Source organism: Vicugna pacos, unplaced genomic scaffold (assembly GCF_048564905.1).
Source record: "Vicugna pacos unplaced genomic scaffold, VicPac4 scaffold_111, whole genome shotgun sequence".
In the NCBI taxonomy this organism is placed as follows: Eukaryota; Metazoa; Chordata; class Mammalia; order Artiodactyla; family Camelidae; genus Vicugna; species Vicugna pacos.
In genome coordinates, this window is record NW_027328791.1 from 577,424 (window position 1) to 602,758 (window position 25,335).

The 25,335-nt window shown below is 43.9% G+C and overlaps 1 protein-coding gene and 1 long non-coding RNA gene across 2 annotated transcripts in view; both read right to left on the bottom strand.

Annotated features, from left to right (window-relative positions):
- The window catches only part of LOC140694913 (trafficking protein particle complex subunit 9-like), a 79,425-nt gene extending 54,779 nt beyond the window's left edge, over window positions 1-24,646 (bottom strand). Inside the window, exon 1 of the mRNA XM_072957923.1 lies at window positions 24,129-24,646. Coding sequence (XP_072814024.1) covers window positions 24,129-24,376 — 248 coding nt within the window. The 5' untranslated portion in view covers window positions 24,377-24,646. The remainder of the gene's footprint in view (window positions 1-24,128) is intronic.
- On the bottom strand, window positions 432-1,976 carry LOC140694916 (uncharacterized). Its single transcript, XR_012070580.1, has 3 exons — window positions 1,755-1,976; window positions 1,356-1,476; window positions 432-618 (listed from the first exon to the last, which is right to left on the bottom strand). It is a non-coding gene; the product is annotated as an uncharacterized lncRNA (long non-coding RNA).
- Window positions 24,647-25,335: the final 689 nt, after the last annotated feature.

Consider the following 25,335-nt stretch of genomic DNA (forward strand, 5'->3'; position numbering starts at 1 on the left):
TCAATGGATATGTAAACTCTGAAAAACGTACGTACACACTGACTCAACACCACTTCTAGGAATCGTTTCCTTTAGGAAAAATAAAAATTCAGTCCAAAAGATGTATCAATCAGGGCATTTACACAGCACTGTTTACAATGGTGGGAAGAAAAACTGAAGTGAAATCATATCCAGCAATAGAGAATTGGTTACATAAATAATTGTACATCTTTTCATTCCCCACTGGAGAAGGAATTTCTAGAGTCACTTGAAAGGAGTCTGTGATGAATGTAAATGTCACATCCAGGGACTAAATTTCCAGAAGTCTTAACTAAAGGAATACACATACAAGATCACAGGAATGTCTGTACAAGAAGGATGCCAGTCAAACATCCTTTCTGACAGTGGAAAATGGAGAAAACTTAAATGTCCACCATCAAGACAATGATGCGGTAAATCACGGCGACCTGCGAGCACTGAGGGAGCCGGCGTTTCACCGTGGTCCAGGCCCTTGTCCACAGCATTCTCTCACCAAAGGTGTCCGTGGACAAGAGACCACAGCCGCACATCAGGAGACCCCTCCACTCTTTCTGAAAGGACCGGGTGAGTCTGGAGTGGTGGGACGTCTATGATATACCCCTGAGTGAATAAAGAGAGCAGCAGAAAAACATATAGTATGGTCTCATTTTTAAATAAAGCATATAAACACACACGTATACATGGAATTCTCATATGTGTGTATATATGTATGTCATAGCATAAAGGTCATGATATATATATACCAAATTTTCAACAGCTTTTACTCTCAGGAAGTAAGGGGAAGGGAGTTAGGGGCCTTCATGTACCACCACAGTTCTCTTTTCTGTATTTCAGTTAAGTATACTTGGAATTTAAAAGTTTATTTAAGTCTGAAGTAAAATGGACGATGCCTCCACAAGACAGAATGCTATACTGGTCATCAAAAATCATGCCAGAGGAGATAGAATATTGTAGAAAAACATACAAAAAGCCGAATGGAAAATGGAGGTGTCCACACAGTAAACAGGCACAGAGTGCTGTCTGGTTTTTTATGACAGAGGTGATACACACTGAAGAAAAGAACAGAAAATAGATGTTAACGTGTTAATTATTATCTTTGAATAGCGGGACCAGGAGAGCAACTTTGCCCCCTTTTTCAGACTTATTATTTTAAATGCACATTCTTTTTCATCTGAAAAAAGCATTTTCAGTTGTGTAGTACCACGCATTGGAGAATAATACATGAATACTTAGAGAAACAAGTAAGTAGGAGACAAGACAGCAGCGTCACACAATGTAGGACGGGCGATCCTGATTAACACCACGCAGTTACATAAGGACCCACAAAGTGAGAGCACCTGCTGTAACAGGGCGCGGCCCCCTTCTATTTGTCAGCAGTGTCTTCAGAGCTGAGGCAGTTCGGAGCACGGCCAGTGTCAGTGCTGGTGTCTGGATAGATGCTACTGGGCATGAGGGCACCTGCAAGCCGAGAGGAAGAACAGAAACCATCCTATGCCTTTCCTGTCTGGTTTCTTTGTTACTTTAAAAGAGAGGCATATATAAGATAAACTGTGTATCTTCCCAAATGAAATTTCAGTAATGAAACCGTTTTTAAAGTCTACACAGCTTATATTCTGCCTATAAATGTCTTTTCAACAAAGATCATATTTATTTAATGTTAATTAACTCAGTTAATTAACTCCCTGTTGAAACATTCTAGTAAAGAACATGAAATGAAGTATGTAAAAGAATCACACCTGCAGTGACTAGCTCAGCTGTCTTGACGGCAGTGCATTCAGCCAGCACCATCCCGTGGCCCTGAGCTCCTGATACTGGTAAGAGAGCACGCTGCCGCCTCAGATGGAGAGAAACTGTGAAAGCATTTTTTCAACGCTACAGCAGTGACAAAACATAACTGACAAATCCCAGGCACCTTTGAGGCTCTCATTTTCTGTTTCTGGCCAACCCCCATCAATGAGCAGAACCACCCCTTTCCCGAGCCATGGGACTCACGTGGGAAGCAGTTTTGGGGAAACTTCCAGGTATAGAATGTAGCCAACTATACGTAGAACTCTCACAAAAGAAAAGATGCAATACTCTGATTTTGGAAGACATTCAAAATATTCTTCTAAGCCTAAGTAGCTCAGCCACTTCTTTATTTCACGGCCAGTGAGCATCTCCCACAAACCCTGTTTCCCTGTGTCTGCTGGGAGCCTGAGGCACACTCTTGCTGTCCATCATGTAAGTCACAGGGAAGAGGCGTGTGTCTCACGCCTACAACCGTCATAAAGACTCGCCTCCTAGCTTCACTGTATGAACTTGGTCTCATTTTCTCACCTGTTTATTTGGTATCTGTTCTTCTGTAAGCTGCCTGAAATGTGTTTTGGAACATGTCAGAAGAATCAGTGGGTCGATAAATGGACAGATTGAGAGGTGAGAGATGGGCAGACAGACAGAGAGACTCCAAGAAAAGGGGAACAAAGAAAATTTCCTATGCAAAACCCTCTTCTAGTCAGGGAAGGAAACCACCACGGAGAAGTGTGAAGAGGCAGGTAGCTTAGGACTGTTTCCTGGATTCCATGAAATGTCACACCAAGAGATGAGAGGGTAGAATTTTAAATAGTAAAAGAAAAAAAGCACGCATGCTTGAAAAATATATCTACATTATGTACTTTCTAAAGAAGAGATTCAAATCAGCAGGGCCCAATAACACTATCCTTGGGTATTTACAGAAGTGAGAATCCCATCTCCAAACCACAAGACATCCCTTCGGAGCACTGAGAGTCTACACGGGGTGGTCATAAAGCCGTCACCGCAAAAGCTATGCGATCCTGCACTTACGAGGAATGAGCAGCTGTGCTCGGGCTGCCCAGGCGCATCATTTACACCCCACAGCACCTCTACGGGTGGGGGACGCCTAGGGAGCCCAGTCTCTGCAGGACAGAAAACCAGTTCTGGAGAGGCTAAGCCGACCTACCATTTCTCCATCTCACATGACTGGTCACTCCAGAGCAGGACTCGAACTCGGACCCACGTTTGTAACCACGGTACTACCGTGATTTGTGTGCTGTTTGTGTGTATAATACATTTGTTTCTAGCATGAAAGGATATTTAATAAATGATCGGTTGTCTTGTCTATCTCATTAGCTCACAATCAATCTTTATATTGTTGAATTGTACTCTTTCCCCTGGAGAAAAGAACGGAAAGAGTGGGGTTCAGAATGAGGTGGGGCTCCATTCTTTATCTGGTAACTCATTTCATCCAAGTCCCCAATGAGAGAGAAGGAGCAAATATTCTCTTCAACTTTTAAAGAGAGGGCTTCACTGATGGTGACTTACTCAACTCCAAAACCAAGGCTGGGGGCAGGGAACATGCAGCAACAAGAGCAGTATCACTTGTAGGAAGGCGGAAAGAGCTCATGGCAGGGCTCAGGGGGTTAGCCTGATTTAATTTCAATCGAAAAAAGAATAACACAATCTAAAAATACTAGCATGCAATGGACTTGCTCTTTCTTGTCATCTAGCATGTTTCTACAGCCCATATGTAACATTATCCTGAACTAGTGAAAGGAAGAATCTACAGGCAGGGAAAATCAATGCCACAGGCAGGCTGAAAACCAGGCTGGAGGAAAGGAAGATAAAGTGCATAGTTAAGAAGAGGGGAAAGGCTGGGAAAAAGACATCATCACAAGGACCCTCAAACATCAATCAACAATCATATTATCATTCATTCGAGAGAGTTACTGACGTCCTATTTTGTGCAAGATTTTACAGAAGGCCAAGCAAGAGTGCAGCGTTCATCGTGGCAGCAAGTCGCGGGGCTGAAATACACTTCTGATCCCGGTACCTTGCACACTTGTCCTCAGTATAAAGGCAAAGAAAAATAAAGTAAAATAATGCTCTGTAAACTCAAAACATTGTTGAAAAAAATTAAAGAAGACCTAAATACCTGGACAGAGACACCACGCACATTCATGGATCAGAAGACAGCGCTCTTGGGATGGCAATTCTCCCCAGAGCGATTCATACATAAAACGTGGTTTCTATCACAATCCCAGCAGGCTCCACTGCAGAAACTGTCTAGCTTCTGCTACAATTCATATGGTAATTCGAGGGTTTCAGTAACCAAAATATACTTGAAAAAGAAGAACAAGTTGAGAGGACTTGTAATTCTCAATTTCAAACCTTACAACAGTATCTCCAGGTGAGGTTAGAGGCCATTTTTAAGTTATTATTGTGTTTATCCTTATTTTCTAAATTCTCTACAATGAATATAACTGTTACAATAAGAACAATAAAAAGTAAGGTATCTTTTAAAACATGCACACCGATTCATTCATTGGGAAAAAATATTTTAACTATAAAGAGATAAACAAATATCTAGTGAAAAAGTACTACTTAAAAACAAGAGTGCATTTACATGTTTCATAAATTAAAAACTGAAAAGCACAAACACATCAAGTTTCTAGGGAGATCGATGCAACATAATAATAGTTATTTTCAAAAATTCTAATGGAACAATGAAAACTCAAGAAAGGGAAAATCGTGATTGACAGCCAAGCGAAGGCCTAGAAATCACAGTTCCTTTAACTCTACTACTAACTCAATAGGAGAGGAAAGTCCTCACTGAGGGGACAGTGGAATCCCATGCAAAAGACAGGATGCACTGTACAAACTGCACTAGAATCGCGGGTGATTTTCTCAGAAGAATTCTAAAGTTACAACATTGCTGAAAAACTATGAAAACACTGACAGATTAAAACACACAGTCATATATATTATATAGAAACATATGAAGTCTGCTCATATGTTGCAAAATAATACAAACATATTTGTTCATTTATGGGCACTGATTACTTTATGAAAGTTAGAATATTTCAACTAAAGCAAATAATCAATAATACACTCCTCTTGTCAAATCTAGTTGATAAGTTACTCTGCTATGTAAACATAATGTATCTAAAAGAGAACTGAAAACAAATGTCCACATAAAAACTCCTACAGGAATATTCACGGCGCCATTACTCATCACAGCCAAAAATCAGAAACAACACAAATAACTATCACCTGATGAATGGGTAAACAGTGCGGCCCAGCTATACAGTAGAATATAATTCAGCAATAGCAAAGCATAGAGTACTGACCCAGGCCACAACGTGGACAAACTTTGAACACGTTACTCAGTGTGAAAGAAGTCATTCACAATAGACGATTCCACTTACATGAAGTGACTCGATTTACATTAAATGCTCAGCACAGGTAAATCCAGAGAGAGAGAAGAGTGGCTCCCTGGGGCTGGGGGAGGATGGGGAAAATGGGAATGACTGCTTGTGCATATGGGGCTTCCTGTTGGGGGATGAAAATGTTCTGAGATTGACTTAGATGCATAATTCTGGGCATAGAGTAAAAAGTGCTGCACATGTTAATGGGTGAATTGTATTAAAACTGTTAAGGAAAAAGAACCTAGGGCCAGTACCTTCAAATAGTAAATGCAAACTGCTAACTTTTAATACAGGAGGAAGAAACTGCCCTCAGCATGAAAGCAGGAGATCAGCAAATGTGAGTTAACTGAAATTAGACAAGAGAAATTCACTTGAAACTGTTGCTGAGTGTTCACGAAATATTCAGAAATAGGAAAATCAGTTTGACATCACCAAGAAGCCTTCTGCTTCAAATGCAGATCAAGGATTTAGCAAGCCCAGCTGCTAGAAATGACCAGAGAAGAAACCTTGTTCTTAAAACAAGCACCAGAGGCAACAAGGAAAAGGTGGTGAGGAAAGCAGGCGGCCGAATATCTGGAACAGTTTGCTACAAATTATTTCTCCACTGAAAATTTAAAAATAAAATGAAACTGATGAAATACTCTGTTGACCTCACCTGAATGGGCTTCCTTCGGGGCTCGACTGTTCTGTAACCCCGAATGAGAGACTGAGGAAACAGCATGGCTCCTAGGAGTCCCCAAGTGACTGCCCACAAGCACGCTGACCACCATCACATCTGCCAGGGTTGAATTACAGAGAAGAGACCAACTTCCGAAAGTCACAGGAAATGTTGACAAGGGAAGAAAAGGCTGCGGTCAGTCCTGGGACAGAGGCCCTCTGAGCAGAGGCCAGAAGGCTGCAGGTGAACTGGAGTGGACCTGGGGCAGGAAGGGACCACGAGGGGAGAATATCTCAATTCTCTTCTCTCTCTCCCTTGGGTAGGAGAGATAAAGCCTGCATCGTTCTCACCTGGAACTGTGGGTTCTGGCTGGCAGAAGTCTTACCGACATGTAATGATTACTCAAGACTCTGTGGAAAAAGTCAAGAAATAGAGAGGGAGTAGGGAGCCAACTCCACGAGCCTCTCAAATGCTCCCATATTTACTGTGTATAATCAAAAGAAAAAATCATTAACAGCTACAGTGTTGATAGTAAACAGGAACCTGGGGAAAGAAGGGATCAGACAGAGATTGTAGAATCCAACATGAGTACAAAGGCTTAGTGTATCTTTAGGGAAGTCATGGGGTGAGGAGAGTAAGATATATTCTTTAGATATGTGAATTACACAGCAGACCACCAGACCAGCTAGGTCCTTGTTTTGGGGATAATAGACTATCTAACTGCACACAAGCCCAGCGTTTATAGCTGAGGGCCTAGGTCATTGCTTTGCAATGAGCTGAGTGCTATCTAAAACCTCAACTTTGCAAGCAAAGCATTGTCTCTGCTTTTTAAGGCAAGGAGACAGCAGTGAGGATGCACAGGCGCTTGTTTGCAAAGCAGTTACTAAGCATAATTTTTTCATCTTAAAGTTGACAGGAGGCTGGTGTCTGTTAAAATTTTTTAACCCAATCATGGGCTCCCACATGGAACCATTTTGGAGGACACCCTAGGGTGACAAATCCTGGCTCTAGGCCTTTTCCTGCCAGCTTCAGCCACTCTAGCAGGGTCTAGCCACATCCCTGAATAACGATCATATAGAACCACCCACATTCTTAACTCCTGGTGCTTGAAACTTAATTTTAGCTCTACACAACTTAACGTAGAAACGTTTCAGAAATAAAAGGTATTATATTCATTTTATATCTCATCATATGACTGATTTTTCTGATTGCTCTAAGCTGCTGCTTCTTGGTAAACACTTAATTCTGCAGGTGAATTCAGTACTTTCTTTGGGCATAACTAGCCAGTTTGGTCTCGCTAACTTCTATTGGTCAAATACCGATACACTTAATTGATTTCATTTTTCATCAATTTCTTCTGGGAGGAGAGTGAGTGTCACTTTGTTTCTCAGCCCACCCTCAGCTTTTTATCATGAGCAACTCAGGCCTCCAGAAACCAAAAAAACGCATTTGTTTCCCTTCTAAACTTTCAACAAACCCAACAGAATACATCAGCCTCGAGAAAGAATTCAACACAAATGTTTAAAGAAAAATCTATAAACCTGAAGCAACTCCATCTCCGAATCATGATACACAATGACATAAGAGTAAGTGTGTCCCGCACAAAGCATGGGTAAGCCTGACCACCTGATTTTTATTCTACAAAGGAAGGAAGGTTTTCCTATTTTTTATTATCACTTTGTCATTGTTTCTGATTAAGCCAAAAACTAGTTTATGAAATAATTAAGCACTGCAATAACAGATTATTGTTGTATCAATTACAGAATGCAATCAGAGGGGTTAGGAAAACCCACCTCTCTAAAAAATGCAAAATTTCTTCCCCTGTGAAGAACACGTATACAAAATGCAACAGAGAATTAAAACTCTTGTGGAGAGGAGCAAAAGCCACAGAAACAAAGTCATTACTGTGAGTCAATTCAAAATTCACTGGACAATCATGTTCAACGCATTCAATGAAATTTAAAGGCACACTGCCAACCATTCACTTAATGATCTGCAGGCTAGAGGAAGAATTTCCCTCTTTAACAGACAACAGTAACCAATAGGGTGCCCCACCAAACAAGGACGAAAGAACAATCAGGTTTTTAACAGTTCTGATAAATCAGCATGTTCTAAAGATCAAAATCCAGAAATTTTAAACATTCATTCACACCACAATGAAACAAGCACTGAAAAAAAAAACAAAAAACCCAAAGAAACTAAGCACATAAATCATGTACCTGGATCAATGAGAACTTCGTGTACCGCTGGAAGAAAGAACAGGCTATAGCCTTTTACTTGAAAAATAAAACTACTTTTAAAGATAACTGCTAAAACACATTTCATCATTCATGTTGCCTTGAAAAATCTGAGGCAATTGTATCTGATCATAAAAGCAATTCTGAGTAATAGCAGGTTACAATTCAGTGCCAGTTTGCTTTAGAAGAAAAGAGAAAAGTTACTGTCTCTCATATTGTGCATGAAGTGTGAAGAGCCTCCCTGCCTCTTTCTCCTCCCGTTTTCTTAGTTCATGGTTCCCAACCCTTCTGAAACAAGTATGAGAACGACTTATTTCCACCAATATGCCAAATGACTAAAGAATATCAAGTATTTTGTGTAAATATAAGCCTACAGCTTAAACTAGAGGAGAAATATATCAGAAGTCTATATGGAACTTATTTCTACCTTCCTGAAATCACACACACAGTCATTCACACAGACACAGACATATTCCCCCTGGATTACTGGGCACTTCACAAGCTTAGGACTTACAACTTCTAGAAGATAACTTTGTAGTTTGTTTAAAATACAAAACTGTCAGCTTTTGAAAGCCTTGATCATCTGCTAAACCATCCAAATATCAAAGAGACCCAATTAGCCTTCTCTGTAGAATATAATTTCCCTTGATGGCAAAACAGACCCTAAGAAGTACTGGATCCAAGTCTCGTGTTTATTACTAGCTATGATCATCTTTAAGCACATTAACAGATTCAGAAATGTATGTCCAAACAACATATATTCTTATTGAAATAGTATACGTGTTCAATTGCCTATACAGAGACTAGGTCCCATGATGGTGTTTAAGAGCTATTTTGTGTATTGCAATATTTATTTTTAAGTGCAGACAAGGAGGGTGGGTGTTACTCACTTGTAGACCACCTGCTTAGCATGCACAATGTCCTGGCTTCAGTCCCCAGTACCTCCAAAAAAAAATAGATATAAGGTCATATTTAAAAATAAGAATATAGTTATAAAAAAATAGACTAAAAACCACTGCAATCGAGGAGCCGTAATTACAATAAAAAAACAAGTGTTTCTATCAAATATTGACTATATGCCAATCACAGAGACAACCACAAATCACACCTGACCACCATCACGTGTGTTTATCAGCCACCCTACTAAGAAGACACGGATGAGAAACCCGGAACTGCGGATGAGGAGACGGAGCTCGGAGGAGCCGGGGACGCTGACAGCCCTGCTCCCCGTGACACCACGTCACCCCAGGGCAAGCACTGACAGAGCTGCACTTAGGGGCACCCAGCTGCATGGAACCTTGGGGAACTGGGGAGTCCCAGAAAACACTAAAAATTGTTCAGTGAAAAACCAGCTCAAATAGGTACTGGTTTTCCAGGTACTTCATCATTTTCTGATTGCTGGACTTGGACTCTGACTGGCCTACTCAGAGAGCTCCCAGCCTCATATCCGGGGGTTGGAGACGACCGTGTTCTTGCGGGAAATCAGTGAGGAAGGCGGACATCCTCCAGTCAGGTCTGCACGGCTAGAAGTGCCACAACGTGCTAAGAAATTATACCGTCATTACTCCTGGGCTCCCATGGACTGGTTTCACATTAACCAAACTCATGAGACATTGATGCAAGAAAACCAGAAACTTAACTTAATGTAACAGAAGACGTGAAACTATGAACCAGACTGCGATATCAGAGTTCAACCATGAGTACAGTTTCTCCTCAACGGCCAAATCCCAGGCAGTCACATGGCAAGCGTGGACAGAAGCAGAGCAGGAAGGGTTTCTAGATTAACTCAATGGACTAAATTTCTGTTATACAAACAGATCTACTGCCTGGAAAACAACTAACGCCAATCACAGTGCACTCACGTGGACAGTGGCTGAGACACGACTATGAGCACCTGTGTAACTCTCCCTTCTCTGTCTTTTCTGGGCTAACTGATGCACAGACGTACAGAAATCCAGGGATGCAGATACATCTAAAAACCCAAAGCCCATCTCTGGGAGCCTCAAAACCAGACAGCCAGGGTTTAAATACCAGCTCTGCCACTTACTAACTCTGTGACCTTGGCCTACTTACCCTCTGAGTGCATCAATTTCCACACTGTAAACCTGGGATAACAATCAAACCTTCCTTACTCGCTTGTTGAGAAGATTGAACGATTCATTTCTGTTAAACCCTCAGAAAAGAATGTAGCACATTTTTGGTTCTCAACAAATGTCAACTTAAAAATACAGTGGTTTACAAGTCTCCTTTCTAATCGTCTTGTATTTCCTGGCTAGACTAATTCCCAAAGGAAATCCTTATTTCTCCTTTTATAAACACTTAGGGTGCACCCTTATGTTCCATCCCACCACCTGTTTAAACTGAAGGAGGGGATGCCTCTTCCCACTCCTCTGGGCCATAGAGAGTATTTCTCCCTTCACACCCCTGACCTCTGGCCCACAGCTAGACCTCGTCACTCTAACAGAGTGATGTGTGAGTCCGGGGAGACAAGCAGGGCATGTGAAACCCTTCCTTTCCCTCCAGTGTTGACCACCTTTTGGAAGCACCCGGGATGCTCAGCTCCATGGCAGGACAGCCCTGTGTATGAAGGGGCAGGTCCTCTCAAGGGAAGGCTCGCTGTGGCCTAGAGATAGCTGGGACAGGGTGAGTCTCTAATTCTGCTACACAGTATCATGACACGCATTTTCCCACAGCCCTGAAGTTCATGGAGAATGTGGCTTCATCAGTAACAAAGAAGACATTTATCTCCTGCCTTGTCTTTTGTGTCATCTCCCAGTTGGCTGCTGGAGACAACATGTGTATAACTTTTGGATCCCCTGAGGCCCCAACATATATAAAGTAACAAAAAATTCTGTGGCTTAACGTTGGTTCATGGCGACTGTGTAACAGTTCTGACTCTGGTGATGCTAAATTATAGGTATAGGAATTATGGAACCTCCTCAAATATCTTTCATCATAAAACCAGCTTTTCTTATTTTCCTGTTTCTTAGTAGTTGCCAAACACTCTCAAATGATGGCTTCACACAAAACAGCAGCTAAAGTTTAAGAGCCCTCTTGACAAACGCACTGTGGTAAACACTTTACATAATTACTAATTCTCACAATTCTACAAAGCAGATACGAGCACCCTCAAATCACAGGCGAGGGAAAAACTCAGAAGAAACTGACTCAGGCTCACGTGGCTCAGTGGCAGCGCGTGCACGCAAACCCAAGTCAAAGCACTTCACCCCTTTGTATATGTACCAAATCCCCTACCACCAATTAACACACAGCGGCAGGGTCAATACTCAGTGAACTCAACACACTTTTTACCTTTAAGTTGCTCCAGAGGCCGCTTCTAGCTGTTTTATAAAATCCCGGCTCACTAGTTTCTAACACTGGAAGAAAAGTCCGATTTTGCCATTCTTTGCACAGCAAGTCTAAAGTGTTCACAGCGAGGTGACAGAATAAAACTAAGATATAAGCAGAATAATTTTTCCAGGTAGACAGACATAATGGGTATTGGGCTATTCTGAAGCATTAAGGAAAGAAATCAAAATAAAATAACGTTGTTTAAGCCTTCTTTTACAAACAGGAAAATTAAGACAGTAAAAAGGTGCAATAGCGCCACCTATCGCTAAAAAGACCTTCCAGGTTGCCTGTAAAGGTGCAACACAAAAATTGCCTGTAGGGTGAGAAACGAGAATCAGATAACTAAAAGCTTATTTAGCACACAATAGACTTTGCTTTGGGGGAAGGGAGGGGTATTCAGTATTTAATATGATATTGCTAATACTCCTGAATATAAACAAATGACATAGGCTCATGGAAACTCATCTTAGAAGAGAAAAGAATTCAGTCCATCTACTTAATTTAACAGGAGGGGAGACTGAGATCTTGGATCTTTCCTCCTGGTAATCAGCAGCAAAGCTCTCCTAGGCCTCATGTCTTGCACTGTAGAAAATACCAACAGATCTGTTCTACGCCTATATTCATAAAAGTCACGTCTGTATTTTTCCAACAGTAGGTAATCTAAGTATCTTGCAAAATATTTCTCAAAGAGCCAGGAAATAACACGTTTGTTGAAATACAAAAACATTTATTTACATATTAAAACAGCATGAGCTTTATTCTCTCTATTAAAAAAGTGACATGTCAAATAAAAATTTTATATTTTAAAACCTGTTAAGAGTGCAGAAAAAAAATCAAAGTTTTCTTTAATCACTAAATAGAGAAGCTTATTCTCTGAAAATGATCAATGTGGATTTTTCTAAACTTAATGGTTCTGGTCAGAATCCCACGAATTTAAAAGTCTGAGTGGATGGTTACACGACAACATGAATTCGGAGTTGTAACAATACACATTCTGTGTAAATAATCTTCAAAGTTGTCTGCTTAAGGCAATTTAACTAGTCCCTGTCTCACTAGAATGATACAGATTTCATTAAAACTTCATACTGCACTAAAAAAAAAAACTGTATCCTTGATGCTTTAAGCCATATTCACATATATCATATATATACATATTGAATATGCATCAGAAACAAGCCAATCTTTTTAGTATTCAGAGTTGATCCTTCTAAAGTATCGGTCATTGTGACAGCACATTTTTATTAAGCACCTTTACGGTGCTTTGTATTCAAGGCGTCTAACTCTCACAGTCAAAGTAAACGATATTACTCAAATTTCACAAAAGACGAAATGTACTTAAGCCATGAAAACAACTAACATATTCATCATCAGGAAAGAAAAGAGTAAGGATTTTATTTACAATACTCACTGACAATCTTTCCTTCCATATTAAGACTACATAAAACCATTTCAGTCTTTGTAAATTTTTCAGTCAATAAGTACCACTAGAGAAAGACAAGTAACATCATTAGCAAAGGTTCGACTTTCAAAGCCAACTTCTCCTTTGCACAATAATTATTTTAAAGGTTTTGTTTCTAGTGCTTACAAAGCACTAAAATAAAAAAAATTACCTTTTTAAGTCATTACCTGAGAACAAAACATTTGTGAAATGCACAATTTTAATTTATGCCACTCTATCTCACATTCTCACTGGTGTCTCTCCTTTGAATGCCTCATCAGGCTGAGATCGCTAAAATCGGTCATTTATGGACTCACAGGAGTTCGGGTAACCACTCAACGGGAGGCTGATTAGAGGAGAAATTGAGAATGCATCCTGTGCAGCCTGGATTCCAGCACCGAGCTAGCCACCGCCAGCTGCGTGTGATTTGGGACAAGCTGGCCCATCTCTCAATCCTTCAGCTGCAAAAAAGGAGACACTTATACCTACCCTCAAACACCTGCTATGAAGGAAAACATGAGGAAATCATTTTAGCCTTAGGTAGGTGTCTACTCAGAGTGAGTTTGGTCATTATGATGATGAGGATGGCTGTTAATAAATTAAGCTAGACCAAAAAGTAGAAATCCCCATAAAGGAGAAACATTTTAAGTCAGTTAGCATTTCCTTTTGGGTGGATTGCAGAATATTCTATGGATTTTTTTAATAAACTAAGCTTTGTCCATTAATTATAGATTTACTGGTTCATGGACAAGTCTCCAGATAAAGAATTAGAGGCCTCTGACCTCTGAATATGAAGAAAGTAAATTTTTAAAAAAATCAGGTTGGAGATTATACCTCATTTGGGAGAATATGTGCTTAGCAAGAATGAGGCCCTCAGTTCAGTCCCCATTAACTCCATTTAAAAACTTTGTTTTTAAGAAATGGAGAATTAAAGCAAAAAGATGGAGGAATACAGATTTTTTTAGAGACTCATCTCAGATTTAAGATGAGGAAGAAACCATCCATTTCTCAGAGGAAATCTTAAGAACTATGTAAACTGGATCTGAGATGTCTAGTCTTCTAACATTATTCATGAATTCATATTACCAAGTCTTAAAACTACCTGATAATCCACAGTGGTGATACTGATCATAACAGGTGCCAACGTGGATCGAGCTCCGGGTAGGACTGCTCTGTTCTGACATCTCTGCCCCTGAGGCCTCACCAGGCTGAGAGCACTAAATTCGGTCATTCATGGGCATCTCGTGTTAGGCCTCCATTGTGCTTCTCACTCCCCCCTCACCATCTGAGGGAAGCACTTTTATCATCTTCTCCACCCGCAGATAAGGCCACTGAGGCATAGAGACTAAACCCGTTCCACGTCACATTGTTATTAAAGGATGTCTGTATTTCTGCTGTTTTGCTTTTGACAAAGGTATCTGAGATATCAATTCGAGACTGTTAAATAATCAAGTCTGTCTGGTCTTCACCTCAAAGAGCAGATACTTTAAATTCCTGATGTAGGATGAGGCTGCCACCACAAACTGACTCAGCTTGAAATTAATATCCAAAATGAAGCAGCGGATACACATAAATATTCACGACTGTTAACTCCGCTCACCAGTCTGGGACCTTCACTGCATGAACGGGGGTGAAATCCCCACCCGTGTCAGGGAGGGAAGCACAGATTTTCAAGGTCTCACCCAGGCTTCACGGGCTGTTTCCCCCCACAGACTGTCCTCAAAGATTAAAAAGCTCTCAAGATTTTTACACCATACAAGCCCGAAAGACATATCTGCAGATGGAGCACTTTCTCAGGCTTAAACTTTTTTTGCCTACACTCAGCAAGGGGGAAAAAAGAAACATGACTCTGCAAAGTCTCTGAGCCTCACCACTCACAGGAGTAGAACGGCCACAGCAGAAGATGACCCTTCACATTGCAGGATGAGAACAAAATAAAGCCGCCCCAACAACAGGCACTCCCAGAGACAGCGCTCAGCTGCCTTCTGCGCACTCACGGTTGTGCAGCCCTCTCCACCATCTATTTCCAGAACACTTCATCACCCCAGAAGAAACCACCTGTCACTAACAGTCACTCCCTAACATCACTCCACCCAGCCCCTTGCAACCATCACCTGCTCTCTGCCTCTGCACGTGCCATTTCTGGGCATTTCAGATCACTGAAATCAACAATATGTGGCCGTTTGTGTCTGGTTCCTTTCACTTAATATGCTGTTATCAAGACTTGTCCATGTTGAAGTGGTATCAGCATCTCTGTCTTTTTTTTTTTTTTTTTTTGAAAACGTTAAAGTTTATTTGAAGGTGGTAAGTACTATCAAAAAGAGTAGAGTGGAGTATAAGGGATTATGTTTCAAAGGGAAAAGGGCGGGTTGAACAGTCAGGGTGGACTTCCCAGAGCAGGAGGCCTTTTTCATCTTCGCTTTTATTATTTTTTTTAATTCACTCTTACGTCTGAATAATGTTCCACTACATGGAGATACTACATTCTGTTCATCCATTCAGCAGCTATGTATGTTCCAGGTCCAGAAGAATGAGTGTAAGAGGTGACTGGCAGGGATGGCACTTAAACAAAGGGAAAGATGTGCTTTAAAAAAAAAAGCCAACCAATAGAGGCACAAGGAAATTCACTGCGTTTCTGAGCAAAGTGCTTGCTTGCTTCAGCAGGTCTACCGTGCAGGGCTGGGGCGGATATTGGAAGGGATCACTGTGAGGGAGTCACCTGAGAAGACTCCCCACTGCAAGCAGCTCAGACAATTCTCCCTTATCCTGTATTGTTAGAGCCATTTTTCTAGGTTTCTCTTATTTCAAGTAATAGTACTTTAAGTACACATCTGATCATCTGCATCAGACCACATTACCTCCAAGACACAGAAAACAATTCACTGACCGCAGCAGCTCCAGGACATAACGGTGATGGATCAGGGAGTCCTGCAGCATCCCAGCCTGCAGGTACAAACCCCAGATGTGCCCTGTTGATGTCCAGAAAGTAAAATGCATGGAAATATCTCACTGCTGGTGCATGACTTCTGCCCCCAAATTGCCCCAAAATCATACTGACAAAGCACTACTCAACCCACTCACCTCAAAAAATAAAAAAAGCGAAGAAGGCAAATTTAGGTTCTTCCATTGAAAACCAGCAACCGTCACTGCCAGTATCTGTGGTGTAATGGTCCTGACTTCAAAAACCACTGCGCAGTTACTTTACAAACGTGAAAGGCATATATGTATTCCACGTAGATGTTATTAGAGTAGGATTTTTCTTTTCAAAATTTCCAGTTGCAACATTAGCACAAGAAAGTTTATGTTTCAGCTTTAAAAGAAAATCAATTATCTTCCACTTTCTTAATGTTGATCCTATTATTATATTATAAAGGGAGCTATGCTGCAGATTATAAACCAACTGTTTCGCTTCTGCAAATAATAGCTTTATGACTTCACTATTTCAGAGAAAACTTTAGCGATTCTTTGAGAGGTGGGGCCTGGTGCGCCCACTAACAGCTCTTTAAATACTGACAAGTATGTGCTATTAAGTAATGCAAAGGCTCTAACTCCACATTAACTCAGAAACCAAAGAAACTACACCAAAACCTTACTTTATCATTTTTAAATATTCCGATTCTTTTGAATATTATATTTCTTAAAAGATATGATTTCTTTTTGAGAAAAACCACAGCTGTATTAGATTTCCTCTCACCAAGAAAGCAATTTTTATCAAGAATAAAAACCCCTATGGAAATCCAAAACACGGGACGTTTCTAGCTAAGTGAACATGCAGATCTGAACACAAACTTATGTCCTATCTGATCTCACTCGAACGAGTGCAACAAAATCCTGGGCTACCCTGGAACTTAGCTCTTCTGTTCCATATGTTGGCTGAGCTAAGATCATCACACAAGGCAGGGAAGGAGAGAAGAAAGTCCACCTGGCGGCCTCCATCTGTTTTCTTCCAGCCACAAGGTATAGCTAGAGCGGCCCCGCTAACAAGCCCGCCCCATAAGGAAATCCGGCATACACACTGCCCCTGCCGTCCCCAAGCAGCCCAGACACACCTCTCCCACTGGTCGCCTCCCAGCCTGAGAATGGTCTTCTAATGACCCCGCCAGTTGGTGGCACCCTCCTCCTCTTCCCCGCTACACATACACACACACACACACAGAGCCAGGGCAGCCTTCCCCAAGCACAAAATTGATTACATCAACCCACTTCAAACCCTTCAGAGGCTCCCTGGTAGAGTTCTAGCCCCACCCCTGACCCTGCTTGCCCAGCCTCACCTCAGTACCCAGGTCCCCAGTGACCTCAGGGGCCCCCTAACCTGCTCCTAAGTCCCACTTGCCTCCAGGCTCATTTTGACTGTTTCTCAAGGAAGCCTTCCCTCCCTCCAACCTCCCCACTTTGTTCTTCTGTTCCTAGAACATTCTAGGCTAAGTCAACTTCTGACACTGCTAAGCTCCCAAGAAGCTAATGCATTTTGCTTACTAATGTGGGTCCACCCTCTCTACACTAGACACTCAGAAGTGCACGTGTTATAAATAAATGAATGACGGGGTGGGTCTCAAAGGGAGAGACATACATGCTTTCGCCCGTCCCGGCCCTTCTTTCTGTAGAATATCAGAAGCAAAACCAGAAGTACCTTTCCTGAGGGTCACTTCCTGCTGACAGCCTTCACTGTCTCCTGTGTCAGTTTTAGTAAAACCCAAGCTCCTCCAAAGCCCTCCTCCCAGACCCTTTCCAGTGTCCTCCCCAGCAGGGCACCCTCCACCCTGGACCACAGAGGGCAGTCTCCACGAGTCCCCAACCACAAGCCTCCAGGCCTCTGCCTGGGCTGCACTTGCCACATGAGCCACCTTCTTGACTCCTTCTCCTGGCTGACTCTTAGTCTGTCCTCAGAACTGAATGTAGAGCCCATTTCTTCCAGGAAGTCCTCTCTGATAATACCCTTTAGCTCTTGGCTGGGCTTCTTCTACAGCAGCACTGCATGGCAACCAACTGGTGTTTGTCCACCCACTCCTTTGAGACCATGACATCTTGGAGGCCACGTGGGAAAAAGGAGTGAGATGACAAGAGGGGTGGGAAGAGCAAAAAGCAAAATCAGAGCCCAAGTCCCAAATTTAAGGATCCTTTCTCAGAAAAAAAGAATAAAATGTTTCATGCATGTGTCATTTGGCTACGATTTTTGTGGCTCATGGAAAGCAAGAGCTTGGTGTTTTAGTCCAAGAACCAAGTTACATGCAAAGAAATGTATATATTCTTATATAAAGCAAGCCAGAGCTGCTCAACAACAGTATGCTGTTAAATTCCAAAGGAACTTTGATAAAGGCAATCTCTCTCTCCGTTTTTTTTTTTTCTTTGGAATCATATAGTTTCAGAAGTATTTGTGTAACTAAGTGATTGCTACAGCCCATGACTCTGCACTGCAGTGTTTGGGGCTGAGGAAGCCCAGATTACATGCACTGTGTAAATGCAATCACACCAACACACTGACAGGGGCCCTAGTGTCTGAGCTGAATTTTCAAAGCAGACAACCTTACAATAGAACACATTTCTAAGTAGAAAGTAAGAAATGCAATGTTCTGTACTCAATTTCATACGTTATATGGGCTATTAACCAACAATGCATCTTTTCTAATGAAACCCAAAAATAAATTGCCAACGTCGATTTTCTCCATCTGATCATTTTACGTTAACATTTGCTATCAAACCCTCACTCCATACGAAAACCTCAGGCCTAAGCTGCAGCAGAGTTACATCCCGCGGAAGACAGCCTATCAAGGGAGAACTGGAGAGTTTCCCTTCAGAAGCTGCTAAGTCTGGTTTTGCCCCTGTACGTCATTTGCAACCACGTCATCGTCAAAGGAGTAAAACCTTACATCTGTAGGGTGTAAAGCACTGCGGTGCTTCCAAACCATCAAAGAACGCTGAGCTTTGTGAAACACTCCTGAGGCACTTAAATCGTAGTTTTTCTGAAAGGCTCCGAAACTGACTCACTTCACCATTCCAGGTACAACAGGACTTAGTAGAGAGAACATGCCCTTGAAGTCTGACAAGGCCCTGCTTGAATCCTGCTACAGCATTTACTAGCCGCTAAATGGACCAATTCCTTAAACCCTCTGAGAAGGCTTCCCAATCTGCAAAACGGGGCTGCCACCGCACACCTGGGAGGCATGGATGTGAATGCAACACGAAAGTAGGGCGGCCGCCTGGTACCTGACACGGGGCCTGGCTAGTTTCCCTCCGCTGCCCTTATCTCCCTTTAAACTTGTTGCCTCTGGTAAGGATCAAGCCCCCGCAAGAGACTGCCCGATTCTTCTGTGTATCCCCGGATACATGACTTACCCTTAGGAGGCCAGAAAAACTGCCTCCTCCCCAGTTACTATCAATATTCTTTAGAGTCTGGGTTGTTTTAACTCTATTATACAGGGAGACTATTCTAGAACAGTCCAAGCACCATTCTCCACGTTGGCTCCCCTCCCAGCACCCATCCCTTTTCATCTCCGATCCTGTATGATTGCCTTCTGCTCATGGGAAATCGAGTCCGGTAGGGTGGGGACTCACTAGGCCTCCCTCCCTCCCTCAAAAGTAAGTGTGACTACCTTCTCCCCACTCCCCACTCCAAGTCCAGCTTCTGAGTAGTCTACCCTCCCGGACCCTGCAGACTCTGCAACGTCCCAAGACACACACGTGGCCACGAACCTCCCTTCAGATTTCTTCCTGGCTGGCCCTGCCCACCACCCGGCCCCTTAAGGATAAATGGCATTGCTCTGAAAATGGCAAACGCCACTGACTGACTGACACACCAAAGCTGCATGGTCTGGGCTTTCCTCGAAACCAGGCACAGCCCTGCCCTCCCTCACCCTCAATCTGCACCTCTGGAGAAGTGCTAACCCACATGTAAGGCTGTGAACACCAGCTAAGAAGGACGAATCCCAACGTGTATCTCTATTCCTTCACCTTCACCTTATCCCCAGGCTCATAGACCCGAGTGCCTCTTTGAAGTCCTAACTTGGAAGACAAATGGCATCTAAAAAATGCCTCATGTCCACCATTTACTCTGGAATTCGATTCCTGGCAGGTACCTCCCAGGCTTCCCATTTTAGTAACAGCCCCAGCACACATCTAGGTGTTTGAGGTCACATTAAATTTCCCCTGTTCCATCCCCCCGGCCCTGCCCTGGAATCAGTCTTGTTATTTCCGTCGCTAAGCCCATCTCAAGTCTGGTTCTGCAGGGACCACAGCCAGAACCCCACAAGCTCACAGCAGTATGCAGTGAGTCACAGTCCTCTGAAGGGTGCTCCCTGGAGGGGGAGGCATCTCCTGGCACGGGTCACCTCAGAAGGCACTGGATTCTCACAAAGGAGGCCCAGGAGAAGGGACTCAAGGTTTGTCCGTGGTCTGAGCTTTGAAGGGCCCGAGGTCTTGGGGAGCTCCTAGTGAGCAGACACACCTGCCAGTGAGCAAAAGAGGATGGAGGAGCCCAAGCAAGGATGTTCTCACTCCGACCCCTGGGCTCTCAGGAGCCACAGGAAAGGCCTGTGTCCAGGGCACAGCCCAGTCATCACAGATCCCACCCTGCATTTGCCAACCCAGACAGCCTAAACTCATTCAACTTGCGACAATTACTTCTGTTCTGTTCCCCACCCAGAATGTGATGGACTCATTCAGAAATTCTGGTCTGTCTCAAACGAGACCAAGTCAGTGAAAAACGCAGAGTCGACATTTGGACCAGAGCATGAAAGAAGAAACAAGGCCTCATGGTCAGCATGATGGTGGTGGCCAAACCCTTCCCCCAGGTGAGATGAATCATGGTGGGGGTGAGAATGCAACGTCCTAGGTCGGCCAAAGCATCTTCCTTCATGGCTGACTGGGGTGTTGGTGTCTCACTACCACAAACTAACGACACGGCCGTCAGTGGTGGACGTCAGCTGCAACAGACACGGAGTCAGCTATTTACTGCCAACATGGGTTAAAATAAACGCCGGTGCAGGGAGGCCAGCACGGCTGCTGAGGCAAACCACAGACCCGGCTATGAATGCCCACTGGCTGAAACAGAGTGGAACCTACGGTCCCCTTTAGTGGTCCATTTGTCCACCAGATACAGGTGAGCCAGCCTCTTCGGAGAAGGCCATGTATTCCTGATACTCAGAGAAACCAGCCTCGTAAAGGGAACAAAAGAGTGGCATGGATTTTAGACACGATACTGCTCCTTTATGAAGGCAAAGTAAACTAAATGGCACGGGGAAGTTGAATGCAAAAAAAAAAAAGTGACTGCTTCCTCAAACAGCGTCCCCTGCAGCTGCTCACCCTCGAGCCGGCCACTTCCTCACCAGTGACCGCCGGGCTGGAAACGCCGTCACGCACGTCACAGAGCGACAGCCAGGAACCACATGCCGAGCACGTTTGTGTAAAAGCCCGAATCAAGCAAGATGCTGCAGACTTTGACTTTCCAATTTAAATACTCCATGAAAAGAATCCCTCAGCAGCCGCCTAAATCAATTCGCATCTCACTTCTTGAAAACAAACAAATTTAATAAGGGCGCATTTGTCACCAAATATAAGGAGGACCAAACAGGTTCCTCAAAGCAAGGATTTTAACAGGTATCAAACACCAGTGGGTAATGTGCTAAGAAAGCAAATATTCCAAAAAATTACAAAATAAATAGATGACTAGGATAATACATGAATCAAGTGAGCTGTTAAGTTTTTGCTTTTTAAAGCAATGGAGACAGTACGGAGGGCGATCTGGCTATTTCAAATGCAGGGTGTGCACATCTCACCTTTTCAGACGCAACAACATCCTCACTGGGCAGTACAAGAGAAAAAGGAAAAAAAGAAAAAGGAAAAGAGGAATAAGCGAAAATTAGAAACACAGAAGAACAAAAATGACTTTGACAGCCTGTACAAGAGCTTAGTTGAGTGTGTGAGGCCAGGGACGCGGGATGGTGAGACCCACACTAACCTCCTGCTCCAGGGAAGGCAGGAGACTGTGGGGAGCGGCGCTGCCGGGGACACCAACGTGATCAGCTCCCCTAACCAAAACTCCACCTACATGCATCTAGATAGCTTTTGAGCTACAAAATTTTGTCGCAATTCAGGCTGGACAGTTTTACTCACTGCCACCAAGAGTAGCAGGAGAGAATTAGGCTCTGATCCTGCACCAAAGCATTGTTTAAAAAATTAATGACTGTGGAATAGTAAAAGCTACAATGGAGTAAAAGTGACTGGAGAAGAACGTGCTTGACCCGAGCTCACTGGCCGCGTTAACTCACTGACGTTCAGATGCTAGCTGGGCGCTTATTGTACCAAAACAGACAGACCCACCTGGAGGGAGGTTTAATGCGCTGCTCTATTTTGATGCCGAGAGCCATGCCTGGTACACGACGTTCTGGGTAAACAATGGGGACAGTGTCAAACACTATGTGCTAAGCACACATCCAGCTACTCCGCCAAATCCCAAGGGCAGACTTCAAAATGCAAAAACAAGCTGGCATTCTCTGGTGGGTCTACAGACTCAGAGCCAAGCAGTTGCTGAGCAAAAATGTCACCAGTGCCTCTTATGACAAAAGAGGAAGCACTGTCCAGGGGGCTGGGGCAGGGCTCCAGGCTTCCACTGCTCACCCACCAGTATGTGCAGGGGGATAAGGTGGTCCCTGCTTATGTTATACCGATGTACCTACCTTGACTAACGCCTGGGGGCTCAGCAGGAGGTGACAGGTGAGGTGAACGGAGTCAGTCTGGGAGAAGCCCAGTGCTGGCAGCTGTGCCTTCAGCAGTGCCCAGGCTCCTAAACCTGCCACCTAATCTCCAAGGAGCAGAAGGGGAGTGCGGACATGTAGATCACAGGGCCCTGTGAGGACAAGTACAGATCATGGACACGACATGCCTTGCCCCTTCCTTAAGCCACAGAGGCATGTCCGGGGAGGAACTGAAAATTCATCCAGAGTTCGCCAGGCACCACACGCTGGTGGGACTCGGGTCCCCTGTGTCTCTCACTCACAGGGCTGGACTGGACATTCTTTTTATCAATTCTCTGGCATCTTCTCCTCCAACTGACCAACAACCAGAAAGTAGGATCTGATCTTAGGTATGTTCAAGAATCACAGAGCACCGCCTCCACAGCGGGCCCGGCAGCACGTGCCAGGTCCTCCAACCGTCACCTTTGAGACCGCCATGAGCGCTCTCCAGACTCAAAGCCCGAGGCCGTAGGCCGGGGGTACACAACTTGCCTCACTCTCCTCAGTAAAGTGGAAGCACCTCTCGGCAAAGGCATCTCAACCTTTACTGCCCGAGGGACAGCAAGATAGACACATGGGGAAACAGAGCAGAGGGTGAGGGGGTAGGCTGCCCAGAAGAGCTCGTCTGCACTTCCGAGGCAAAGTGAGGCCTTTGACCTAATCACAGGGGCAAAGTGAGGAGGAACCTTTCCCTGCTCTGTCCCATACTCCGTGACACAACATTCCCTGCATAAGGAGTTCATTCGGAAGTCCCTGGCGGTGTTTCTGATGTCCTAACCTGGCATGGTGGCTGTCGGGCAGGGAGAGAGGGCCTGAGCCATGCAGGTGCTGGGCCTGGGAGGCAGCAGACACCGGCTCCAGCTGCAGCTCAACCAGAGCCTCGTTCTGCGTCTCGGGATTCAGCATCTCATCTATAAGCAAAGGGATGAGACTGTCCCAGGACAGGCTGCCCAACAGAAATGAGATGAGATCCATGTAAAGAAAGTTTCCCAGTTGCCACATTTAAAAATTAAACAAACAAACAAAAAAACAAATATTAGAAAATGATTTTAAGAACTGATCTTACTTATTCTACTGTATGTAAAATACTATCATTTTGACATGTAATCAATATAGAAAGTAACAAGATAGAATACATTCCTTTTTCTAGACAAGCCTCAGCGTCTGATGTGCATTTGACCTACAGTACATGTCAGCTCAGACCAGCCTCCTCCTCAGCGCTCCTAGCATCAGTGGCTGTGGCTACTCTATTGGACAGAAACTCCAGGGGTCCCACCAGTGGTCCTGGCTGAAAAGCGGGAGGAAGTGTCCACACTAACCCTAAAAGGACCTCTCTGAAACAAAGGGGGATTCACTTTGAAATGTCTGTAAACTGGCGGGCTGCACCTTCCTCCACCCTTGGCTACAAGACAGCGTTCTTCCTTGCTGATCCCTTCCTGGATGTAGGGAAGCAATCCGGCACACAGCCAGGGTGGCCGGTCCTACAGGTAGACTTACCTGCTCTCTGTGTCCAGTCCCATGAAGTCCTCCTTCTCAAACAAGGTGCAGAGGAGGGGGATCTTGTCTCCAGACTTGTTGGGGGCCCTATTCAGCCACTTGGACTTCAGAATGATGAAGAGTGACCCAGTGAAGTCCTCGATCCTCTTCTCCACCAGCCTGCAGGCCTCGTAGATTGAAAGCCACGTAGGTGCGTGTCTGCTCGGCCACCTCCCCATACAGCACAAAGACAAAGAGCTGAGAGTCATTAACGAGGTGCCATACAGCTCCTCTGCACGTGGAGCTTCTCGAAGGCCTTGGCCAAGAGGCAGTCGGTAATGGTGACAAGGCCCACGACCTTGCAATGGGTCTGGAAGTTTCTCCACTCATTCTCGGGTGCATAGTGGTGCCTATAGTGGATACAGAGTGCCCACTGGGAGCCGCACGGGCTGATCTGGCTCACCAAGGAGATTCGCTTATAGATGCAAAAAAAATTCTCCTCTGAGATAATTCCAACGGCTTTTACCATCACGGGGAGATTCTGGTCGTTCTCAGCGCACTGCACGTAGTGAGGGATGCTCATGTTGCAGCCCCTGCAGAGAGGGGATAGGAGATCGAGATACATACTCTGCTGTGGGCTGTGCGCCCCTCTGGGTTGCGGTGACCTCGTGTGTACCAGCCAGAAGGCAAGGGAAGCCCAAGCAAAGCTGGGGGTACAGTTTGTCCTCAGCGTCTGTACATGGCTAGTGTAGCTCGGATCACATTACCCAGCTTTTGGTCTAGGCTTGCTGTGCCTGCACAGCAGTCATTTCTTGTTTTCTGTTTCCAAGTACCTAGCCAGACCCTGATGCAAAGTCAGTGCTCAAAACTGCTGAATAAAGAAATGAACAAAGGAACAGCTTTCCAAACCCCTTTAAGTAGAATATAGAGAAAAGAACCACAGTGGGATCTAAACATCAGGATTTCAATTCCAATTTGTTTGAACTCCTAAGCTGCAGAATAATGGGTAAGAAAACTTGCCTTGGGGAGGAGGGTACAGTTCAGTGGTAGAGCACGTGCTTACCATGTACGAGGTCCTGGGTTCAAACCCCAGTACCTCATTTTCAAAAATGAAACAAATAAACAATCATACTTACCCTCCTCAAAAAATATTTTTAATTCAAATTTCAAAAAACATCTTGCAATTGACACAACATTGTAAACTTGACTATACTTCAATTAAAAAAAA